The 23,876-nt window shown below is 49.0% G+C and overlaps 1 protein-coding gene across 5 annotated transcripts in view; it reads left to right on the forward strand.

Annotated features, from left to right (window-relative positions):
* SLAMF1 (signaling lymphocytic activation molecule family member 1) overlaps positions 1-22,309 on the forward strand; it is a 35,704-nt gene extending 13,395 nt beyond the window's left edge. The window contains exons 4-7 of one of the 5 annotated variants that reach the window (XM_015542147.2): positions 6,570-6,709; positions 10,627-10,700; positions 18,309-18,401; positions 19,825-22,309. In XM_015542147.2, the coding sequence (XP_015397633.1) occupies positions 6,570-6,709; positions 10,627-10,700; positions 18,309-18,401; positions 19,825-19,858 (341 nt within the window). In that variant the 3' untranslated portion in view covers positions 19,859-22,309. Of the gene's footprint in view, positions 1-6,569; positions 6,710-10,626; positions 10,701-18,308; positions 18,402-19,777 lie in introns of all 5 variants that reach the window. The other 4 variants (XM_015542146.2, XM_007092374.3, XM_015542148.2 and 1 more) reach the window with 4 other exon arrangements.
* The last annotated feature ends 1,567 nt before the right edge of the window (positions 22,310-23,876 follow it).

Consider the following 23,876-nt stretch of genomic DNA (forward strand, 5'->3'; position numbering starts at 1 on the left):
AAGTGGGTTTTGGAGAGTAAATACAAATTGCCCAAGCAGATCAAAGAAAGACATTCCAGGCAGAGGGAAAAGCAGAGGCAGCTGGGTCTTGTCCTGTGTTACCCTACAGGCAATCGGAAGCGATAATCGATAGAGGAGTAACACGATCGGCTTTGCATTTCGGAGAGAGATTTCAGTGGTGTGGAGAATAGGTGGGGGCAGGGAAGAGGCAGCAGAAAGAGAAACTAGTTATGGGGAAGGGCCACCCTTGCAGTGACCCATCAAGAGATGATGAGGAGTGGCTGTTAGTTTAACAAAGACTTCATACAAGGGAAATTCCAGCCTTGGGACCGAGCGGTGGAGTCTGAGGGTTTATTGGAGATCTCTTCACTGTGCCATTTTTCTGATGACATTTGTCCAGGCTCCCAGTGGTATACTCATCCTTCTTCCAATGGCCACTTCATTATTTTACAGTAAGAAACGTCTTTGTTTGTTTGTTTGTTTCCGCTGATTCCCAGTGAGCACGGTAAGAAACATCTTAATGTCTCTTGCTAGGAAGCACCTTTATTGCCAAGTCCAAATCTTAGGGTGCTACAAAGCACTCTCGCGAGGTCACCCAGAGCATGTTGATGTGGGTCGACGGGGTGGGCCTTGCTGTTGTCCTTCGTGACCGTCTTCGGAAAGAGTTACATCTATGCCAGAACGAATAATACAAAACCTTAAGCAATTCAACTAAAAGGGAATGTCCCTGGGAGCTCCTCTTGGAAAGAAGCTACTTTTCCGTAGATCGCCAACAAGTTGGCTCAGCAAGCCTGGGTTAGCGCAGAGGAAGAGACAGGTGACACCTGCCAGTGAGCCCCAGGGGCTCCCCCTTTCTAACAGGGCCAGGGAGCACCCACTGCTACCGAGGGCAGAGGCACGTCCCTCTTCATCGTGCACCCAGTCCGGCCGGCGTGACAACAGTGGCGGAAGGGTGGAGGCTGGAAGGTGCCTCATGGGCTAGACCCTTGTCACATGGCCACCCCTGCCGCAAGGGCGGCTGGCCGGCCCCGCGACTGGACAACACCCGCGCTTCCGTGGATGGATGCGGAAAAGTGTGGGCACAACCAGCAGCCTCTGCAACACAGTGTGGGTGGGATAGGCGGGCGTGAGGGGCTCTTCTGGAACCCGGAAACTCTGTGCAACTGTTCCCTTGGGTGGTCCCGGACCTCAAATTAGCGTATGGGTTGTGAGCATCCCCAATTCTGAGTGGAAGCCACCGTCGACGAGAAGGTGTTTTTTGAAGGTTGGCTGACTTCTTCAAGTCGCTCTGAGCTTTTGCAGACGGCCTTGCAGACAGAACCACATGAAAGGCAGGAAGGAGATCTGTTCTCAGACCGTTACGGCAGCATCTCACTACGTCCTGGGGGAGACTACGTTTGTTTCTCAGATTCTTTTTTGTTTTCTTCTCTCTCTCCTGGAAGAATGAGGTTTGGCGGACTTGAGGAGGGACAGCTTTTGCGTGTCTGTGGCAATGGACTTTTAGAGGTTAAAAAAAAAAAAAAAGGCCCCCCATCCTTTGCCTTGGAGGCGTGGCTCCGGGCCAAGTTGTCAGGTTTAAACCACAACCCACAGGGGAGGGGACCAAAGGTGAGGGCTCACAAATTGCACCGGGGTTCTCGACCAGCCTCCTCAGCGGCTTCGAGGAGGCTCCAGGGGTGGAAAAAGGCCCCACCTCCTATTTAGAAACGTTCAGATCGGATTTCTTTGTGAATGAACAATGGGGCCAACGGGCCCCGGGACCACGTTGCTCTGATTTCGTTGTGAGAGGCCTCACTCACTACAGGACTGAGGAAGAAGAGGGAGAGCTGGAGTTTTCTGTCACAGGAAACGGTGGTTTGAAAATGGGAACACAGGTGGTGCGGAGGCCGCAGGCACACAGTCTCTTCCTGATTCCATTTCATTATTATGAAGCACATGCTAAGTAGGTCAGCGCTCGGTCCCTTTGATTCCACTTCGAGCCATTCAAAAGTGACCCTGCCTTCCTTCTGAGACCTCCTTATATTTAGGGCTCTAATAATTCTTAACCAAGGGATACATGCCAGTCTTCTTTCTATGGCTTTTAATTTAATTTAACTTCCTTTATCTTGTGCTCAGTAAGTGCCCCCCCCCCACCCTACATCGTATCAGGTGGTGGGGGGAGGGGGTGCAAATAAAGCTTAACACAGCGTTTACCTTCAAGAATTTACAATCTAGGTGGGACTTCTCTACCTTACCAGGTAGAAAAATATTATCGTATTAAGAAACGTCGACTAAAATTCCTCTCTGGAAAGGAACAGGGTTTGTTTAGAATTGTACCTTAGTTTAAATGTTAGCGGGCAGGGGCGCCTGGGTGGCTCGGTAGGTTAAGCGTCCGACTGCTGCTCAGGTCATGATGTCACAGCTCGTGGGTCTGAGCCCCACGCTGGGCTCTGTGCTGACAGCTCGGAGCCTGGAGCCCGCTTCAGACTCTGTGTCTCCGTCTCCCTCTTTGCCTCTTCCCCACTCATGCTCTGGCTCTCACTCTCTCTCTCTCTCTCAAAAATAAATAAACACTAAAAAAAATTTTTTTTTAATGTTAGCGGGTAGGAGGTGACACCCCTCCCCCAAAGAATTCAGCTGTGGGTTAGAGGATTCTGTGCAAGAAAGGGGACAGATGTGGCTTGTGCAGACAGAGGAAGAGAAAAAGAAGGTCTGAGCCTGTCAGATGGTGGAAAAACCCACCTGGTTCATGATGGAATCTGTTCCCTGTGACCTTTCAGATCTTCAGCAGAGGATTCACACCCACAAAATCTTGGTGTAGGTTTTTGGTTGTGTGTGTGTGTGTGTGTGTGTGTGTGTGTGTGTATGTGGAAACTGCTGAAGGCATTGAACCTTGCACCCAGGACAGCCCAGACCACAGCAAGCGGAGCCATACGAGCAAGTCTTTCGTTGTACGAGGAAGTTATCACCTGACATTGTAGGAATCATGGGCAGCCTGACAGCATTCTGTCCGTATCGATCCAAATTGCTAAGGGCCGGGAGTACCTGACATTTAGTTTCCATACAAGCAGCCGTATCACGAGAGAATAGTACCAAACAGAGGAGCACCACGTGCAAGGACGCCTGCTAGACAGAGAGAGAAACGAAGTCATAAGCCGACAACAGGATGGGGCTGAAGTGTCGGTGGCCAGCGAAGGGACTCCGGTGGACGTGAGATCAAACCCATCGTCTTGTGCTTCCAATCCACCAGCAGGAATCTACCGAGAATGTACTGTGTGCCAAGTCCTAGGACACCAGCAAAAGAGGGAAAGAAGTGGCCTCTGAGAGGCTAGCAGCTGGCGGGGGAGTGGAGGCTGGCGGAAGGAGGCGACAGGTGTGCACCTCGTGCTGTGCTCCAGGCACTGCTCTGGGCACGTTCTACAAAGATTTCCTCGGCTCGTCAGAGCGACTGTGCGAACTGGATATTGTCGTGCTCGCTTTGCAGTCGAGGAGACTGAGGCCCCAGAAGTTATGAACAGCCTCTCCGAGATCACAGAGCTATCAGGTGGTAGGTCCAGAATTCGAATCCCCCTGTCTGGTTCCAAATGACCTCACTGAAAGTGATCTGCACCGCAAAGATAATGGCACAACTCAGGTTCTAAGACACACGGCCTGAGTCAAGGTGCCGCAGAGTCGCGGGGCAGGGAACAAGGAGAGCTGGGACAGGTCAGGGAAACCGACACAGAGGAGGTAGCATTGGCCTGGGCGTCAACACTGGGCAGGCCCGGCAGGCAGCCGAAGGTGCGGCGGGAGGAAGGGGAGAGGGCACACCACAGGGCACGAGACGGGGCGGGTGTTGGAGGGAGGGTGTTGAGGGCATGGGCACCTCCCAGGGCTTTCCTCGCGGGGTCCCACCGCCACAGGAGAAAACACAAGACCGTGAAGTCCACAGTTCTCATCCTGCCCAGCTCCGCCATCAACCTCTCTGTGGCTCTGGGCACACCTGTCTGAATCGCAGTTCCCTCAACGTAAAAATGACTGAGTCGGGTGAGATGATGCTCCAGCTCCTCTAATATTCAAAACCTCTATGGAGCTGTCGCTTAAATCCTCGAACAGGTTCACATTACTTTGCATTCAAAGACTAGGAGAAGAATCCGGGCTGTGAAATCTCAGGATGACGGCCAGCTTGCCTCTCAGATCTGGCTGGATGGGCAGAAGCTGGTCGGTTATGTCATGGGACAAGGACAGCAGATGACGTTCATCCTCACGGCTCCCTGGAAAAGAAACAGGGCTGGCGTTGTTACGTGCTCTGGCCCAGTCATTTGTTCTTCAAGTAACTGTTGTCTTAGCAGGTCCCCAACATACACGAGGGAAGAAGGGAAAGGAAGTCGTCTCACAATAGTCAGACTCGCTGTCACGATTTTCTGGGTCGCCTCCATGGACCCCCGGAACATGGTGGCGCTTGGCTGCTGTCTCTGCTTCTTAGCTTAGGATTTGGGGCACTTCTCCATGCCCCTGGGGTTGGCGACATAAGCCCTGAGTAATCATTCTTTCTTTGTGCTGTCTCAGACACACATGCACCCACACACACGCGCCCCACCTGCGAAGAGGCTTCTCAGTGACCACAAGCCATTCAGAGGGGGACCGCTCGCAGGAAGTTCCAACCACAGTGGTGTCTCCATGCTTAAGTCTTAGGCTTGATATTAATCCAGGAGCCTTACAGCCACTCTCTGCTTGCACCCTGGCTCTTTGATCAGGTCACATGTCACGCCTGGAGTTGGTAACTGGCAGGGTGAAAGCTTCTTCAGTCTGGGGGAGAGGGTCGATAATCAAGAGGGTCAACTGCTTACAAAGCCAGTTCAGTGAGATTCCTTGGGATGCCTTGATGTGTGAAAGGCCTAGGAAGCAAAAGGAGGAATCTTTTCAAACCCAGGAGGCAACCTCTGGTGAGCCATCAGGCTGAAGGCCCACTTGGATCTTGCCTTCTGTCGATGCCCTGAGACTTTAGCCTGTAGCTTTGGCCAACTCTGTGAATGTCACAGGTCAACTGTGCGAGTGGCGCTTGCAGGGACTCTGCTCCTCTACAACCCACCTATTCCTTCATCTCAACATCTCCCCGCCCCCCCAGTCCACCCCAAGTTCAACAACAAGCAGGCCGATTCTACAATCATCCTTATAAACTACCCTGACACATTAATGCCAACACCTGCTCTTATGCTATAGCTGGCCCTTCAATCCCACGGGTTTGAACTGGGTGGATCCACTTATATACAGATTGATTTTTATTTTTTTTACAAATACAGTACGGTACTGGAAATAGATCTTCTCTTCCTTACGATTGTCTCAACATTTTCTTCACCTTTCTTTACTGTAAGAGAACGGCATCTAATACATATAATACATCAACTCTCTGTGTTACCAGGAAGGTTTCTGGTTAACAGTAGGTTATAAACAGTTAAGTTTTGGGGGAATCAAAAGTCACACATGGATTTTCAACTGTGTCAGGGGGCCGGTACTTCTAACCCCCCCCCCCCAGGCTGTTCAAGGGTCAACTGTGTTTAGAGCCTTAATGCTGTTACTTTACTTAAAATCCTGGTGCTTCAGGTAATGAACCCACTGTTCATTACCCTGGGGTAACTCGCCCCAAGCCCATAAGCCTCTCTGACTCTCCCCGAAGTCTGTCTTCAACACTCAGCCACATTTGTACCCCTAGACCGATCTCTAGTATTCGAGGGTCTCCATGCCTGCTTCCTTCCGCACAAAAGGGGAGTAATGAGAACCTCCCAGGGCTATTGTGAAGGCTGTATCTATTAATACACATGATGCCCTAAAAATAAAGCCTGGCTCATCGTCCGTTACTACCTCAGTAAGCTAAATGTCTTGTTTGCTGGGACTCAGGTCTCTTTCGCTCTTTTCCAAGGTACCGCTCCTGGCTCAGAAGGATTTGGTGAAGTGGGTAAAGGAGAGAAAGCATTAAAAAAAAAAAGGGGGGGGGGTGCTCTGTGACTTTGAGCCTGCTGACTGCCACTCAAGGGCTCATGTTAAGCCTGGGGATCGCTGAGAGGAAAACGTACATGCTTTTCTTTCAGTTCGGGTCCAGTGGCCTCAGTAAAGTTATTTGCATGGAAGGACCATCATAGCGCCATCATGTTCATTTTTAAGAGACAGAAATTGGTCGTTCTTCCTCCCAGCGTCTCATGACAATGGTGTGGGGGTGTGGGGGTGTGGGGACAGTGGGCAGTACCCATGTGTTCATTCAACCAACATGGATGCAGGACGCATGAGATTTAACACTAGGGAAACGGGAAGAGAGGTTGACCTGGGACAAAGATGAGCCTGATTTGAGCCATGTGGCCATCAAGGTGCCCATCAGGCACTTGAGCGGAAAAATCTTCACGGAAATGAGGAAAATAGAGTGTGGAGAGAGGAATAAGGATAAGAGGACAGGTAGGGAATCTTGGGTGATCTGAAGCCGCTGTCTGCAACCATCAGAGTGGACGTCTCCCCCGAGAATAGAGAACGAGAACATGAGGCTTGGTCTCCCCACTTCCGGGAAGGATGTTTTTAAACTCGCAGTACTGTTGAGATTGCCCTTTGACCTTTTTTTTCAGAACTAAGACCCTGGGGACTGTATGTCGGGCTGTCCTCAGGGGCCGTCATTGGTGTCATCCTGGTGCTCAAAGTAGCAGTGCTGCTGTTGAGAAGAAGAGGTAGGTGTCTGACAGTGAAGAGACTCATATCAGATTCTGCGGTAAGCAGGGACGGCTCTCCACAAGCAAAGATCCGCTTGCACCCCTTAGCACGCTTTTCTCCACAAAGCACCTTTGCGATAACTAAATACACATAGCCTGGGGCCTTGCTCAGCTCGGTCGAAATCAGCACGTCTTTTTTTTTTTTTTTTATGTGTATTTATTTACTTGGGGGGCGGGGCCGAGAGAGAGGGAGTGAGAGAATCCCCAGCAGCCCCAGTGCTGTCAGCACAGAGCCCAGCTTGGGGCCTGATCCCATGACCCTGGTATCACGACCTGAGCCGAGATCAAGAGTCGGACGCACTGAGCCTCCCGGGTGCCCCGTGATTCCACACACGTCTTGATCCCCTATGTTGGGCTACGGGAATGGAAAGAGGGATGAGCCACAGGTGTCTAGCGCGGGAGGCCTTGCACAGATCGTTCTCATTCCGTATGCCTCGCTCTGGTGTAGACGTATATACAGGATGCTGAAGGGGTCCCGAGGCTTGACAATGTTCACCAGACGCAGAATCCAGGGGACTCCTGGATTTCATTCAAGAAACGTTAGAATTACTGACTAATAAAAAGGCACTCACCCAAGGGTTGAAACCGTTCTATAATTTCTTTTTATTCCCGCAATATCCTCTGCAAATCGTTTCTACGTGACTCAGCATCGGGGTAACAGACGCAGAGAGAGGCTACGTGACTCGTGCGAGTTCACCCAGCCTGTTAATGAGAGACCAGAACTGACACCCACCCTCCAGGGCGTGTGCCACGGGGAAGGTCCACGGGTCACCGGAAGGCAGCGGAGGGAATGCTCTTTACTAAGATTTGTGCACAAATTCTGCCTCACCCTGGAAAACGGTACCATTTGCGAGTTGCTTAAGGCCAGACCAAATGATACGGAAGGTCACCCGGGATAGCTCTGAAGGTCTGAAGGCCCCATTACTTCCTTGCAGGTTAAGTACCTAGAGGTAGGGTCTCTTGGCCTCCCCTCCAAGTCGTCCCCTGATTCCACATCGAGGAGCAATGCGCTCGGCCCCACTCGCCTCACCCGCCCACACCGCAGTCCCACAGGTCCAGTTTCCCGGGCTGGCCGTCCCATGGTGAGGACGGGACTTGATTTTCACGCCACGAAGCTGATGGCTGATCTTATTTGCCAAGTAGATCAGTCACGTGCGACCTTCTCAAAAAAGCCCTTACCACAGCACCCTGAGTCGGGTTGGCTTGCATGAAAAAAGTCAAGATCACAGCCCAGCCGCCTACTTTTGTCTCATTTCCTCCATCTAAGAGTTAGCTGGGGAGGGGTTGGGGTGGGGTGATTCAGACAGAAACCATGATGAGAGCCTAAGGGGATGGGGCAAGGCACCCACATTTGGCCTAGATAAGAAGGAAACGGTGAGATACCAGGATTGAGGACCCTGAGATTAACACGAATGCCGTCACCTCCGAGATGCCGCCTGACTCTGAAGCTCTGCAAAGGGTCTCCCTAGCAATTTCATGCCCAGAATTCACTGCTCCAACACACGGGGTCGGGCACTGGCCAAACTTACATTCACACGCAGACTCGGCCGCTGACGGGCTGGGTAACAGAATCAGTGAGGTCTCCCCTGCAAAACAGGGGTGAAGTTATGTAAGGTGCGGTGTTGTGGGGGTCCAGGAGTCCATACGCCCAAAACACCGAATACGGGGGTGTCCACGGAGAGATGGTGGGACACGGACAGATGCACGACAGATGGACAGATACATACACACTAGACAAGTCTCATAAGGGAGTGAATTCAAACACCAGTGGTTTAAGTCCTATCACCAGCAGATGTGGCACGGGCCGCATCTGGGAACAGCACTCGGGACAAGCCCATGAAGCCTGGGTAACAAAGGACAACTTTGTCCTTCAGGCCACGGCTGGAAAGGACGTTAGACATTCTCCATCCGAATTTTACGGTTAACGTAAGAGAAGAGACCCAATTCGGTGGCAGGTGCTGTCCAATGCCACTCAGCTAGTGAGGAGTAGGGAGTAGCTACCCTCATTCTAAGGCCACGATGAACATTTTCATTCGGCCCCAGGGCCTCCCTGACTGAGCTGAGTTGAGCTGGCTCCCAAAACCTGCTCTGGAGCTAGGAAGGACACTGTGCAACCGAACGATCTTGAACGATCAGTGTTTCTCTCGGACGCGGTGTTTCAGCCTCCCTTCTTCCATCTGTCTGAGCGTTCGGGGCTGTCCCCACAATCACCCGTTTGGGCCAGAAGCTGACCCGAAGAGTCGAAGTCCCTCAAGACGGGTGTCTGTTCTCCCACGGACTGAGCACAGGCCAGGGCGGGCGCGGCTAACTTTGCAAACACTCTAACAGACCCAACCTGTGCCCCCCCTCTCATGACCCCGTCTGTCACCCCCAAGCCCCAGCCTCCGTTCTGCACACGCGCATTCACGCACACTGGGCAGCCAGTATCAATCCTGGCCAAACAGTAAAGCCGGAACCACTAGGCACTCCACGCACGCCCCCCACCCCCGGACACAAGCACACCCTACGCGGACGTTCTTTGAGAGCTTTGAGCTTCCCCTTCTGCTCCAAGGATCATATATTCTCATGCGGCACCTTCTAGCACCTTCACCGCATACATACATTTTCGGCCTTCCCCTTCCAAATAAAAGCGTACCGCTCCTCGGTGCTATTCCCTCAGGGACTGGCTCCTCATTTTTTTTAAGAGGATCAATTGACTGGCGTTAAAATAAGTCCAACCTAAAGACCCTGTGTGATTTCCTCTGGGTCAAGCCTCCATTGCTTCTGCCTGGACTTGGCAAGAGTCCCCAAATTAGCCTCCATGCTTTAGTCTGGCACTTTCACCACGCTTCTCACCGCTGCACGGAGCGCATAAAGAACACCAGAGAACAGGGGCGCCCCGGGGGACTCAGTCGGTTGAGCGTCCTCGGCTCAGCTCAGGACTTCCGGTTTGTGAGTTCGAGCCCCGGGTCGGGCTCTGTGCTAACAGCTCAGAGCCTGGAGCTTGCTTCGGATTCTGTGTCCCCGCCCCCCCTTCCCTCTGCCCCTCCGATGCTCGTGCTCTGTCTCTCAGGCTGCAGGTATGCGACATGCCTGTAATTGCACAGGGTCGGTCTGGAAGGATATATGTCGAACTTAAAAGCGATCGTTTCTGGAAATGAAATTGCCTTGGTTGGGGTGGGGGGGACGAGGGATGTACTTTTGACCTTATGCAATTTTAATTTTTGTAGTGAGGACGAATTATTTTCATAATTTAAAAAGACGAAATTCGAAAACTGGTTAACTGTTAAAGTGTCCTGCAATGAATTAAATTCCGGAGACCCTAGGCTCTGAGCAAAGTTTCCGGGTGGTGGGTGTTCGAATGACGCTGTCCCTTTATTTTCCGATCAGTCCCCGGGGGATCATCCGTCTGGTGCCCCCTTCCTCTACACACGCACAAAGTGTGCCAGAAACAGAGGGTTGAGTGAGAAAGCTGAACCAAGCAGCGTGCCACAAGTGGGAGAGTACCCAAGCATCGTAAGCCCCGTCCTCAAAGCACTTAGAATCCCGGGAGGAGACCAGATACGCACATTAAACAATAGAGATTAAAATAATTGAATGGCATTCCAATTCCATGTAACACATACTGGGAATTTTCTATGGACCAGGCACTGTTCTAAATACTTGACAGATAACATCTCATGGGACCATCACAACAGCCCTGTGGGGGAAGATACTTCAGTCCCATTTCTCAGAAAATAGAAACAGAGAGATCAAGTAACCAACCTCATGTCATGTGACACATATACAGGGGGTTTGGGACTTGGTGTTTGTTCCTTTGGTACTCCTGGGGAAGCGGGGGGGGGGTATGAGGTGGGGGGGTAAAGACCACATAGGTCTGAGTGGAGTTCTCTGGGTAGGCCACAGAGAGATAACCACTGTGATTTCTTTTCCCCAGGTAAAGCAAATCATTACCAGCCAACCACAGAAGCAAAAAGCCTTACTATCTATGCCCAAGTCCAGAAATCAGGTGTAAGTTCTAGACTTTCTTTGTCCGGGGTGGGCCTGTCGTGTTTCCGTGGGATTCCTGGCCAGTCTGTCTTGCATGCCTGACGTTCACGGTTCTCCATGGGTTCCGGAGCAGAGGAAATTAGGGAAGCAGAAGTCAAGAACAAGAGCTCTCCAAAAAGGCATTAAACTTCAATGTCCGATGGGGCTATTTATTATTTGAAATGATGAAAACACTGGGTAACCTGGGCATCTGTGTCTTCATAGGGGAAGAACGAGGAAGCAAGAAACCTACGATAGACGACTCCTCTAGCCGTGGGTCCCTGTTACCTAACTCGCCCTTCTCAAGAGACAGGGGGGCAGGCCTGAGGACAGAGGGAAGGTTTGGAGAGGCTGTGGTATGATGTGTTGGTCTGATGCAAGTGTAGGAGTTTGCAAAGCACCATAGAGACAGGGAAGGAGGAGTTGAGGATTCTGGCTGGACAGATGGCTAGTCATGATAAAGTCAGGATGCAGCTATGTTAGAAGTTAGAGGGAGGCGAACGGAATACAGTTAGCCAGGAAGATATTCTAGTTTTTCAGACGTGAAGGCAATGCTAGGTGATGTACAAGGCAGAATCTGGTCATGCAGAGGAAGCAAATTCTGGAGTAAAGGGCATGAAGGTGAAGACAGCTTTAACACCTTGGAAAATTGCATCAGATGGGAAGGCATTTCTGATAACCAGGGATGGGCTCTTGGACGAAGCTCTTATTTCTGCTGCCCCCTGGTGGCCTGGAGGGTTTAATACATAGGCCATCACTATGTCTGACAGCCAAGTTCCATTTGAAAATGGGAGACCTGGGGCACCTGGGTGGCTCAGTCGGTTGGGCGTCCTCCGTTGGCTCAGGTCATGATCTCATTGTTCATGAGTTCGAGCCCTAGCATGGGGCTCTGTGCTGACAGCTCAGAGCCTGGAGCCTGCTTGGAATTCTGTGTTTCCTTCTCTCTCTCTGCCCCTCCCCTGCGCATGCTCTGTCTGTCTTTCTCTCTCTCAAAAATAAATAAACAAACAAACATTAAAAATAGGAGAGTCCTGGAGCACCTGGGTGGTTCAGTCGGTTAAACTTCTCACTCTTGGTTTCGTCACAGGTCATGATCTCACGGTTTGTGGGTTCAAGCCCCACATCGGGCTCTGTGCTGACTGCACAGAGCCTGCTTAGGATTCTCTCTCTCCCTCTCTCTCTGCCCCTCCCCTGCTTGCTCTCTCTTTCTCTCCAAATAAATAAACTGAAAATGTGTGTGTGTGTGTATATATGTATATATGTATAGGAGAGTCCCAGGAGCAACTCTCCCTTGCACTTACATGCTTAGATGGCCAGCGTCAACTTTAGCCTTCCCTGCCCACTCCGTCTGATGCTGCTGGCGTCTGTCTTCTTACTGTCAGGTATGACACGTATACGAAGTGTGACTGTCGGCTCAGCGAATTACCCCATTGTGGAGTCTAGTAAAGCAAACCCTCCCGCCTTGCTTTTCTCCAACAATTTTTTGACTCTTCCCGACCCTTTGTCCTGACACGTGTATTTCAGAATCAGCTTCTCAAGTATATCACAAAAGGGGGGAAAAACCCAGTAGGATTGCATTGAATCTACACATCCATTTGAGGAGAAATTACGTCTTTCAGTATCGAGTGCTGTATTACCGTATTAACTACCACCCAGATCAGGGAACAGAACATTGCCAGCAACGCCCACAAGACCTCCTAGTGCCCACCCCCTCGTCTCTAGTCTCTCTCCCCGCGCCAAACATATCGCTATCCTGACTTCTAAAAATATGCTTTAGCTCTCTCTCTCTTCCTTTAACTTTATAAAAATGGAGTCCTGCCGTATTTTTCCTCTTGGGCCTGTTTTTGGTTTTGTTCTGGGCTTTTTGGGTTTTTTGCTCAGTATTACTTTCACGAGATTCGTATGTCTTTGTGCTCGGTATATAATACGTTCGTTTTCATCGCTTCATTTATAGAATATCAGCGTACGGATATACTAGAGTTTACCTAGTTGACGATTGATGGACATTTGGGTTATTTCCAGTTTGAGACTATTATAAAAATTCCAGCCATGAACATTCATATGTGTGTCTCTTGGTAGATACGTGCAGATATTTGTGTTTGGTATGTACCTAGAAGTAGAATTGCTGAATCATAGAGGATGCATATCCTCAAATTGGCTGCATAAGGCCAAACTTTTTTTGCAAAGTGAGTGCACCAATTTTCTTTTAGGCCAGCTATGCCTTCTAATCAAAACTGGGTGTTATTGACCTTCAAAAAAATTGTTTTCATGTTTATTCATTTTTGAGAGAGAGAGAGGCACAGAGCATGAGCAGGGGAGGGGCAGAGAGAGAGGGAGACACAGAATCCGAAGCAGGCTCCAGGCTCTGCAGTGTCAGCCCAGAACCCAGTGTGGGGCTCGAACTCATGAACTGTGAGATCATGACCGGAGCCGAAGTCAAACGCTTAACTGGCTGAGCCAGCCAGGCGCCCCTGGCCTTTTAAATTTTGGTCATTGGGTGTGTCTTTTTATAGCTTTATTTTAAATTTCCCTAATTATTAAGGAAGCTGAACACTTCTTATGTTTATTGGCCATATTAATATCGTCTTTCTTGAAGTGCCTGTTAAATCTCTTACCCATTTTCCTTTGAACTTCAGGCTTTTTAGAATGGATTCGTGTAAGTTCTTTAAATATTTTTAGCTTTTTGGCAGTTACATGTTAGCAGATACCTTCACCCATTCTGTGGCTTGCCTTTGCAATTTCTCGGTGATACCTTCTGATAAAGAAAAGTTGTTAACTTTAGTGTAGAACAATTCAGTAGCCTCTTCCTTCATAGATGGAGCTTTGTGTCCTGTTGGAGAAATCTTTTTCTCTCCTCCCGGGTAATGAAGATATTCTCTGTCATTCTAAAGACCCTACGGCTCATCTTTCACATTGTATCTGTTATGTACCTGAAAATGAGTTTCGAAGTATGGAGTGAAATGGGTCAGGTTTCGTTTTTCTCCAAATGGATATCCTATCAACCACGTTTTGAAAAGATTGCCCTTGTCCCCATCCCACTACCAACCACCCCCCCACCCCACCCCGCCCAGTGCTACCTTCATCACAAATCAAGGCTCCACATAGTGAGGATCAATTTTTTTTATTATTATTCTCTTTTTGCTCCATTGGCTTGTTCATTTGTGCTTGTGCCTGGACCATACTGTCTTTACAAACCGGTCATTACAGATTCATTCTAAGTTTGATATCTGGTAAAATGTCTTCTCCCTTGTTCTTGTTCTCCCTCAAGAGGTTCTTGGCCATTTTTGGTCCTCGGCATTTTCATAGATACTTTAGATTCAGTTTGTCAAGTTCCACCTAGAAATCCTGCTGGAATTTTAATCAGAACTGCACTGATCACTTGAGGAGACCATACGTGTTTGTAACATTGATTCTTTCCATTCGCAAAATAATATATCCTTTCCATTGTGTCAATCTTTTTTAATTTCTCTAAACGAAGTGTTGTAGTTTTTGCAAGAGGACTTTTCCATCATAGTTTATTACTTGGCGTTGGAACAGTTGATATTTTGAATATTGTCATCTTTTTAAAAATCTTTAGTTTCTGTATATTATTGGTACATAGAAATACAATTCATTTTTATATTCTAACCTTATATTTGCAGAATTGCTAAACTTAAAATTCTAGCCATTTGTCTCTAGATGACTTGGGTTTCCTCTGTACACAACTATACCACCTGTAAAAAAAAAAAATACAGTTTATTTCATTTTCAAATCACGTAACTTCTCTTCCTTCTTGCTTTACTGGCTGAAGTGCCTTGTCCAGTATGGAATGGAAGTGTTAATAGAAGGGTCCTTGGATGGTCCCAAACTCACAAGGGACACTTTCAATATCTGACCATTAAATATGGTTTTTGCCGAAGGTTCTTACAGCTGCCGTTCTATCTAATTGAGAATGTTTTCTTCTACGGCTGGTTTGCTAAGGAATCGATGTTGAATTTTATCAACATTCTGCATCTATTGATACGATCTTATGGATTTTTTAATTTTTATTTCTGAAGCGTTTTTGATTATTTTATTTTATTTTTAAAATTTTATTTACATCCAAGTTAGTTAACATATAATCTAATAATCGTTTCAGGAGCAGAAGTTAGTGACTCGTCGCTTACATACAACGCCCAGTGCTCACCCCAGCAAGTGCCCTCTTTTAATGCCCATCCCCCATCTAGCCCATCCCCCCACCCAACACCCTGCCAGCAACCCTCAGTTTGTTCTCTGTACTTAAGAATCTCTTATGGTTTGCCTCTCTTTCTGTTTTTATCTTATTTTTCCTTCCCTTCCCCAATGTGCTTCTGTTTCATTTCTTAGATTCCACATATGAGTGAAATCATATGATATTTGTCTTTCTCTGACTGACTTATTTCACTTAACATAATACATTCTAGTTCCATCCATGTTGTTGCAAACGGCATGATTTCATTCTTTTTGATCACTGAGTAATATTCCATTGTGGGTATATATATATATATATATATCCCCGATATATATATATATATATATCTCACATCTTCTTTCTCCATTCATCAGTCAAGGGACATTTGGGCTCTTTCCACAATTTGGTTATTGTTGATAGCGCTGCCATAAACATTGAGGGGCATGTGCCTCTTCAAATCAGCATTTTTGTAGCCTTTGGATAAATACCTACTAGTGCAGTTGCCGGGTTGTAGGGTCGCTCTATTTATCTCACGAGCCACACTGATTTGTAAAGACTGTCCCGCTTTTGCAGTCCCGGAATAGAAGCAATGTAGTCTGCTCCTTTTAAAATACTTCTGGGTTTTATTTCGTTAATATTTTCTTAAGAGGGTGCTGTCGGTGTCCTGTTTAGGTTTCCGAGGGGAATTGGCCTGCAATTTTCCTTTCTTGTAACTGCCTGGTGAGGTTTTGACACCAAGATTATGAGTGGGAGCTGCATTTCTTACAGCGTAAGAAATGTGTACGGACTTGGTGGCTTAAACCAGAAAAAGCTATTCTCCAGTCGTGGAGGCCAGAAGTCCAAGTTGAAGGTGCTGACAGGGCCACGCTCCCTCTGAAACTTACTTTTCCTCTTCTAGCTTCTGGTGACCCTGGGCATCTTTGGCACTGGTTGGCTTGTAGCTACAGAACTCTAATTTCTGCCTCCCTCTCTGTGTCTCTGGGTTTTCTCCGTCCCTGTCTCTTCAGAGGATGGTCCTAAATCCAGTGAGGAGCGTAATCCAGTAATCCAGTAATCCAGCTTGACCTGAGTTTGAAATCCTTACTTTAATTACCTCTGCAAGGACCCTATTCCAAATAAGGTCACATTTAGAGATTCTGGATGGACCTGACTTTTTTGGTGGGGGGTGGGGGTCACAGTTCAACCCACCACATGGTGTATGTCCTTTGGGCAGGATAAATATTATCGTTCCCCTTAAATTTTCGGCAGGGTTCCCGGGTGAAGCTCTCTGAGCCAGGAGTTCCTTTGAGGAAGGGTTCTTTTAAATTATATTTTTATTATTCCGTTCTCCTCCCCTTTTAGTAATGAAGCAATTTTTTTTTTCTGTTCTTTAGTTGCTACCCTAGAAATGATAAAATACATCCTTGACTCACCAAAGTCTAATATTTAGTCTCTTCCTGGACAAGACTTCATCTTCGTTTGAAGTTCCCCTTCTGATTTATGTTTTTTGATTTTTTTTTTAAAGTTTATTTATTTTCAGAGAGAGAGAGAGAGAGACGGGGTGAGTGGGGGAGGGGCAGAGGGAGGGGGGAGAAGAGAGAATCCTGCACTATTAGCGCTGAGCCCAGTGCAGGGTTCGAACCCACAAACCTGTGAGACCGTGGCCTGAGCTAAACACAAGAGCTGGGCGCTCAACCAATGGAGTCACCCAGGTGCCCCTTGGCCATTATGTAATTTCATGTACTTTTTAAACATAAGAGACGTATCGTTTTACACATCAACATGTATGTACACTTCCCTAGGTGTTTACAATTTTCTCTGTTCATATTTCCAACGCCTGTATGATATCATATAAAGACTAATTATGTGGACAATGAGGAAATACGAACATCTGCCTTGTTCTTATTTGCAATGGCGGTATGTTCCCATGATAAAGACCAGGGTACTGGGGAAAGTTATCTAACACACGTCTACTGTCTGCTAGGGAACTCTCTAGGTCTTACCAGGACCTGCTGCCTTGCACAGCTCATGGGGACACTGCTCACAAAGACTGTGTGAGAATAACACCCCTGGAGTTTCTTGTAGATCATGCTTCCTGGCCTCATGCCCTAACTGAAGACACCAAGATACCAAAATGCACTAAGTCGTTACAACTATGTTTAAAACAATTCCGTAAATCCAGCTTAAAATCCTGAAGGGAAATCTAGCAACGTGCTAATAGCCGTGTTGTGTCAAAGTTGTAAGACTATAGACAGTTTCCTTTACGCTTCTTTTCTCGTTTCCCAAACTTCTTTTTTTTTTTTCATTTTTAAATGTTTTATTTATTTTTGAGAGTGAGAGCGCGAGCAGGGGAGGGGCAGAGAGAGGGGAACAGAAGATCTGGGGGCGGCTGGGTGGCTCAGTCGGTTAAGCGGCCGACTTCGGCTCAGGTCATGATCTCACGGTTCGTGAGTTCGAGCCCCGCGTCGGGCTCTGTGCCGACAGCTCGGAGCCTGGAGCCCGCTTCGGATTCTGTGTTTCCCTGTCTCTCTGCCCCTCCCCTGCTCACCCTTTCTCTCTGTCTCTGAAAACTGCATAACATTAAAAAAAAATTAAAAAAAAAAAAAAGGTCTGAAATGGGCTCTGTGCTGACAGCAGCAAGCCTGACACGAGGCTCAAACACACGAACCATGACGTCATGATCTGAGCTGATGTCGGACGCTCAACCAACTGAGCCACCCAGGCAGCCCCTCTCCTTTCCCAGACTTCTTAACTTCTCCCCTGTGCCTCTAAGTCGGTGGGACTCCTGGCTTTGATACTTCATGCACGTGCACGTAGGAAAGTGTGAAGTCTTTCTGAGCCTTAGCGTCCCCATCGGTGACGTGTCGCTACGAGATTTAACAGAGTGCATGTGAACCCGATGTGGCATCTGCAGAAAAGTTCGTAAACTGGCACCTCTGGATATGTGTGCCTATTGTTAAGTTCAGTACTTGGACGGGAAAGAGAAGTCTCGGGAAACCGTGTCAGAGGAAGGAATAGTACAAACAGCAGTGTGGGAAGGGATGAGCTCTGTGTGCTGTAGGTGACAGGAGCGAGACAGATCTTATGAAGACCCCGTTCCCTCCAGCTACCCTGGTGGGAGCCACGGCGATGCCAGTTCACCATAAGGAAGACTTTTAAGACATCTGGGAGGAGCTCATGGTGACGTGGGCTGCCTCACCAGACTGTGAGCTCCGCAGTGTCGCCTGGGGCGTCCAAGCAAAGCCCCGAGAGCTGAATTCCAGGGAATTTGGAGGGACCTTTCCACCAGGGAAGGTGGCTGGGCCAATGGACTCTGAGGGGCTTTCTAGCTCAAAGCTTCTGGACCTTGGGCTTCTCCATGGGGTGGATCTGGTGGAATCCACTGCCCGGCTGATTTCCTGCTTTCTTTGCTTCTCTTCTAGTCCATTCAGAAGAAACCCGATGCCCCGTCAGCTCAGGACCCCTGCACCACCATTTATGTCGCTGCCACAGAACCTGTCCCAGAGCCTGTTCAGGTGAGGAACCGGTCTGGGCCTCCTCTCTGCAGGGAGGGAAGAGGCCGTCTCCTGAAGAGAAGGAGAAGGCAGGCCCTGGCACGTGGGTCACCAGGAGCCTCTGTGGCTGCGGGACTTCCAGGAGACCCCTCCTGGATGCTCACTTGGGGACACAGCTCTCTCTGTTCCCTAGTGTTTCCCTGAGGGTTGTCCAAGAACCCCATCGGCATCGGCATACATGTATTTGCTAAAAATTCATTTTCCGGGGGCTTTCTACCGGGTCAATCAGAATGTCCACACTGAGTGACCAGGCATCTCTACATTAAACAGCAACCTCCCCAGGTGGTCCCAGAGCACTTTGACATTTGGGATTTGCATCTTGCATCCAGGAGTCCGGCTGCAGAACAGAATCACGGGGGCGGGGGTAGGGGGGTGGGGAAGCTTTGTTAAAAGGCTCGGGCCGAGGCTCCATCCAGTCCCATCTCACCAGAAGGTCTCAGAGTGGCACTCTGCCTGGCGTGAGCCCAGAGGACCCTGTGGCGTGTGGCCCAGACTGAGCCTCGCCGGCTCCCCCCACTGCAAAATGACCATGGATTAAACTGGCTTGATGGGAACTATGCCTTTTCCTAAATGGACAGAAATTCTGGGCTGAAATCTTGGCTCTATATTAAATAAAGCATTTTCTGAGACAATTGAGGATCAAAAGGCCACAGAAATGCTTCCATTCGCCCCCTGCCTCAAAGCTCCCACAGCCGGACAGACACCCGGAAATGCCTGGGAGGATGCCCCGTCTGCATCGGGACTCTATTCTGAGGACGCTATCCTATCCAATGGGGAAAGTGAACACAAGGATCTGGCTTTAAAAAGTTTTAAGAAAGAATACAGATTTTTAAAGAAGTTTTCTTCATCGAAGCAGTCTGTTATATTTCACATTTTACAGCAACCCTCCTCCCCTGAATTCTTCCATTCTTGTCTTTCTTTCTCTGCCTCTCGAGTGCACTTGACCTAGAAGATGTCTTTGCCCCAAGTCCTTGTCTCCTCTCCCTTCCTGTGGGCTGCAATCTTTCCTTCTCCCTTTGGGTCTCATGAACCCTTTCTAAACCTCAGTAAATCAGAACATCTTGGCTTCCCCAAACCGTGACCCGCGTCCAACCTAGAGCAGAGCCAATGGTTTTCCTTCTAAGGCAGGGGCAGGACACAGAGCAAAGGGGGACATCTCTCCTGGTCCTCCCCGTGGTGATTGTTGATTGTGTGTGCACACCCGGGAGGGAGCTGGCGCCCCGGGGCGGAGGGGACGCTGGCAGTGGGGGACCCGAGTGCTGTCCCCGGCAGGTCCCCACGCCACCTGATACCTGAGACCCTCTCCTTTTACTAAGCAGCGTGGTTTCCGTTTGCAGCCTGTGAAGCCAGTGCCTGAACCCACAGACTTCTGTTTTGCCCTCAGGAACCAAAGTCCATCACGGTCTACGCCAGCGTGACACTGCCCGAGAGCTGACCCCAGAGACTCAGTGAAGGGACTTTCCGCAGCAACGTGGAGGGGCCCGGATAAGCACCGCGCGTGGCCCCAGGTCCCAAGCTCCCCGTGACGCTGTGCACATCTGCCTTCTTCTCAGATCGACGCCCTGGTGATGCTTCTTCCACAGCCACCCGTGGGATGGACGAGGGGCCGAGGCTTTCCAAGCACTCAGCCTGCTCCTCGGGGCTCAGGCCCGGAACAGAGACCTACTTGGTGCAGCTTTCCAGCTCTGTGGTGTAGCAGACGGAATGAGTCACGTGGGTCCTGTGAGCTCAGTCCTCCAGGAGTCTTGCCCCTTGCCCGGACCGGACGATAAGAGCCAAAGGCGGGAAGCTGGGGCCCCCAGTGCCTCCCAGGCAGCTGCCCACCAGCCACAAAGCCTGGGACAGCTCACGTGCCTATGCCTGGTCCTGGGAGCCGACCCCGCTCCCCACGTAGCCCCGATCAGGGCCCTGTGCCTCACTTTCTCCCTCTGGACGGGCAGTGAAGGGTGAACTCCTTATTGTAGGTAGAACACTCTGGGATTATTCAATGAAAGAAGCTAATAGAGTCAGTACTTTATTTGCAAAACCCGGAAGCTGAAGGGTCAATAAACCGACAGCAAGACTGTGAAGTCTCTGAGCTTTGAATAATGGAAGGAAAATCACCTAAGAGTCTCAAAAAATTACAGGGTATTTAAATATAATATTATAGAACATATAAATATATATACTTATATATGTGATATTTAAGTATTTAAGAACTCTGAAAAAACGTTCCATGCAGATGGCATTAGGTTTAAAGGAACATGATGAGACTTGGCGATGACACCGTTACAGAGGAATTCAGAATTATCAGAAGTGGCCCCAGGCTGATCTTTCACTTCTCCAAATGATTTTTGAATCCCTGTTTCTCTGTTGACTCCATTGAACAGCAGTGTTGAGCCTCAGCAGAGACCCTCTCGCCACGTTCTGAACCCATTTTATACCCACAGGGTCCTTACCAGGCACCTGTGCCCCACCCCTCCTCACGCTACATTTATCCCGAAGTGGAAAGTGAACATATTGTGACCCGACAGCTGCAAGTAATTCCACGCTTCCTGACTTCAATTGCAGGCCAGAGACAGAAAGTGTCTCTTTCAGTAAAGTCCTATTTTCTTCCTCTTCTTGCTCTCAGACGGGCCTTCTTCAGTTTAAGCTCTTTTTTTCTGATAGGTTCTTCTATGACTTTAGTGAACGTGGGTTAGGAAATCACCAGCAATTTCACAACCATATGACGAGGGTCACCGACTGTTCAGCTCAAGGACGCTGAGTGCCAGGGGCACTGCTCTCGTCCTGATGGAACTAGACCCCGACTCCGCCACCCCCTCCCCTGCCTCAGTTGGACTCAGCGAACCAATACTGCCGGTGCCCCGTCTGCACCAGGGTGACCTCCTCCTTGTCTCTTCCTTTCTTGTTTCTAGTTCAGAGTTGGGGACTGAGTGGCCAGTTCTAGGTCACACGCCCATGTCCTACCTCCAAGGGAGACTGGGAATTGAGTATCTGGAACGTTCCATTTTCGTAGTGCTTGGTGGGCTCTCCCTCTTAGGAGTTAGGAATTCTGCAAACGCAAGCAGTGGGATTCAATTCTGGGAAGGCAGAAAAAGAAAACAAAGTTCTCTACACCACCCTGGTATAAACTGAGGCTCGTTAGCTGTCTATTCTCCAAAACTAAGGGAGCTACTATCAAGGATTTGTAAACTCTGAGGTTATGAGCACTCGGTCCTTTACTACGACTCACATTGTTCTAGCAGATCGGTTCCCAACACCTGGGTTTTTCCCGTGGCCGAACCCCGGAAGGAAGGAAGGAAGGAAGGAAGGAACCCAGGAAGGAACCCAGGAAGGAAGGAAACAAAGTGGGGAAGAAGAGACTATCCCCTCAAAATTCCCAGGCCTGGGCTCAAGACCTCACTGAGGAGGATGGCCGTGTCGTGCGGACCTTCAGGCCGACCTTCGAATGACATTTGACGTCCTGTTCTGCACCATCCAGGCTCCGGGTTCGAGCGGGAAAGCAGAGAGCCCTCAGCTCACATCCTTCCCCGAAGGCACTGTTGCTGGGCTGGAGCGTTCCTTTTCCTCAGGCCTAAAGACGAAAAAAGTCCAGTTTCCCCGTGTTTCTTCCCTCGTGTCTTCTTTTGACTGAGCGTATCTGAATTCTGGAGAACTCAAGAGGAATAGACCATTACTCGGGCTTAAGGGACTGGTGGTGCTCTACAATTCGGGCCGGTGTGGTCCCAGGCCTGTCCAGGACACTCAGTCTGGCCACGCGCGCCGATGTGCTGGTAAAGGGTGCATATGGGGACTGAAGGACCATGATTACAGTAAGTTACGTCTCTTCCTGAGTTGTTGTTTCTACCTCCTGGAAATGAATAAAATTCAGACAATCCATCAAGGAACGTGCAGTTTTGTCTCGTGTCACCTGAAGGATTCATAACGTAGCAGTATGGCAAGACACGTTCCACAGACTTGTGTCTCTAAAGCTATGAAGCGCTGAGGGTGTCTCATTTGGTTTGATGGGGTGGGGAGCTGTCTCTTTCCTAGGGTGTGGGCAAGGGTTTTAGCTCAAGGTAGGAGCCACCCTCCCACAGAGACGAGAGCTGTGTGGGCCCACACCTGCTCGTGTTCCCAAGCTGAAATAAATATCCGAGTTCCCTGGGGAGCTTCAAAAATATATACTGATGCCCAGACCCTATCTCAAACTCAAACGAAATCTGGGTTCAGATCCACAGAACCACCTCCTTAGAACCGGAAAGGATTTTGTGATGAGTTCCCCACAACAGCCACAAGGGGGAGACGTAGCAATACAGTCCACCCCACACCGCTTCTGGTCTAAAGGATCAGGACTGAGTCACAGACTCGCCGAAGCTGTGGCCGAATCCTCATCGGTTCCCAACACTTGCGGGCTGGAGGGAGAGCTGACCCCTTCCGTTAGAGATAAGGAAGCCCATCGTGAACTGACGGCCAGCGCTAGTCAAGGTTCGCTGCAGTTAGTTTCTGTCACAGAAGACTCCTAATTTTATTCAACGCTACTCTCATTCAACAGAGTTATTAAGTTTCTGCTAAGTGTTAGAACTTGTCATCTAGGGGGAGATACAAAGGACACAGACAATCGCAGCATCATGATAGGTAGAGGAGCACATGATGCTCTGGGATCCATGGGACGATAAAGGAGATACTGTTAGTAATTACAACGGGGCAATGGTTGGGCAAACCAGAATGTGTTAGTCACCTTAATGACAGGGGAAGAAAGGGATGCTCAGGAAGCTCATAGGAGGTGCGCCAGACTCGGAGGGAGGAGTGAGGAGAGTAGGCTTATTTTAGATAAAAAGTCTGAAGGAACAATGAAAATGTAGAAAATTTCCAGCCAAAGATGAAACACTGCAGCTCAGAATTAAAAAAAAAAAAAAAAAAAAAAAAAGAATCAAGATATCAGAGTTACCTTTACTGCAGTCACACTTTGGAGTTGAGAATTAGATGAGAGGGGGAAAAAAGCATAATTTATGCAAATATTTATGCAAATAGTCAACACTAAATGTGTGCAATTGTTCTGCAAAATTTATACTCCTGCTGACAGTACATTAAAGTTCCTTCTTTCCCCTTTCCTCAACAGCAATTGATATAGCCGATTTTCTTGGCCAGTCACATATGTGATACAACACACAGTTGGGTGTGGTTTTTTTTTAGTGTTTATTTATATTGAGAAAGTGCGTATGCATAAGACAGTCGGGGAGGGGCAGAGAGAGAGAGAGAGGACAGAGAGAATCCCAAGCAGGTCACGGGACTCAATCTCATGACTGTGGGATCATGAACTGAGCCAAAATCAAGAGTCAAATGCTTTCTGGCTCTTGATCTCGGCTCAGGTCACGGTCTCATGGTTTGTGAGTTCAAGCTCCTTGTCGGGCTCTGTGCTGATGGTGAGGAGTCTGCTTGGGATTCTCTCTCTTTCTCTCTCTGCCACTCATT

Source organism: Panthera tigris, chromosome F3 (assembly GCF_018350195.1).
Source record: "Panthera tigris isolate Pti1 chromosome F3, P.tigris_Pti1_mat1.1, whole genome shotgun sequence".
Classification (NCBI taxonomy): domain Eukaryota; kingdom Metazoa; phylum Chordata; class Mammalia; order Carnivora; family Felidae; genus Panthera; species Panthera tigris.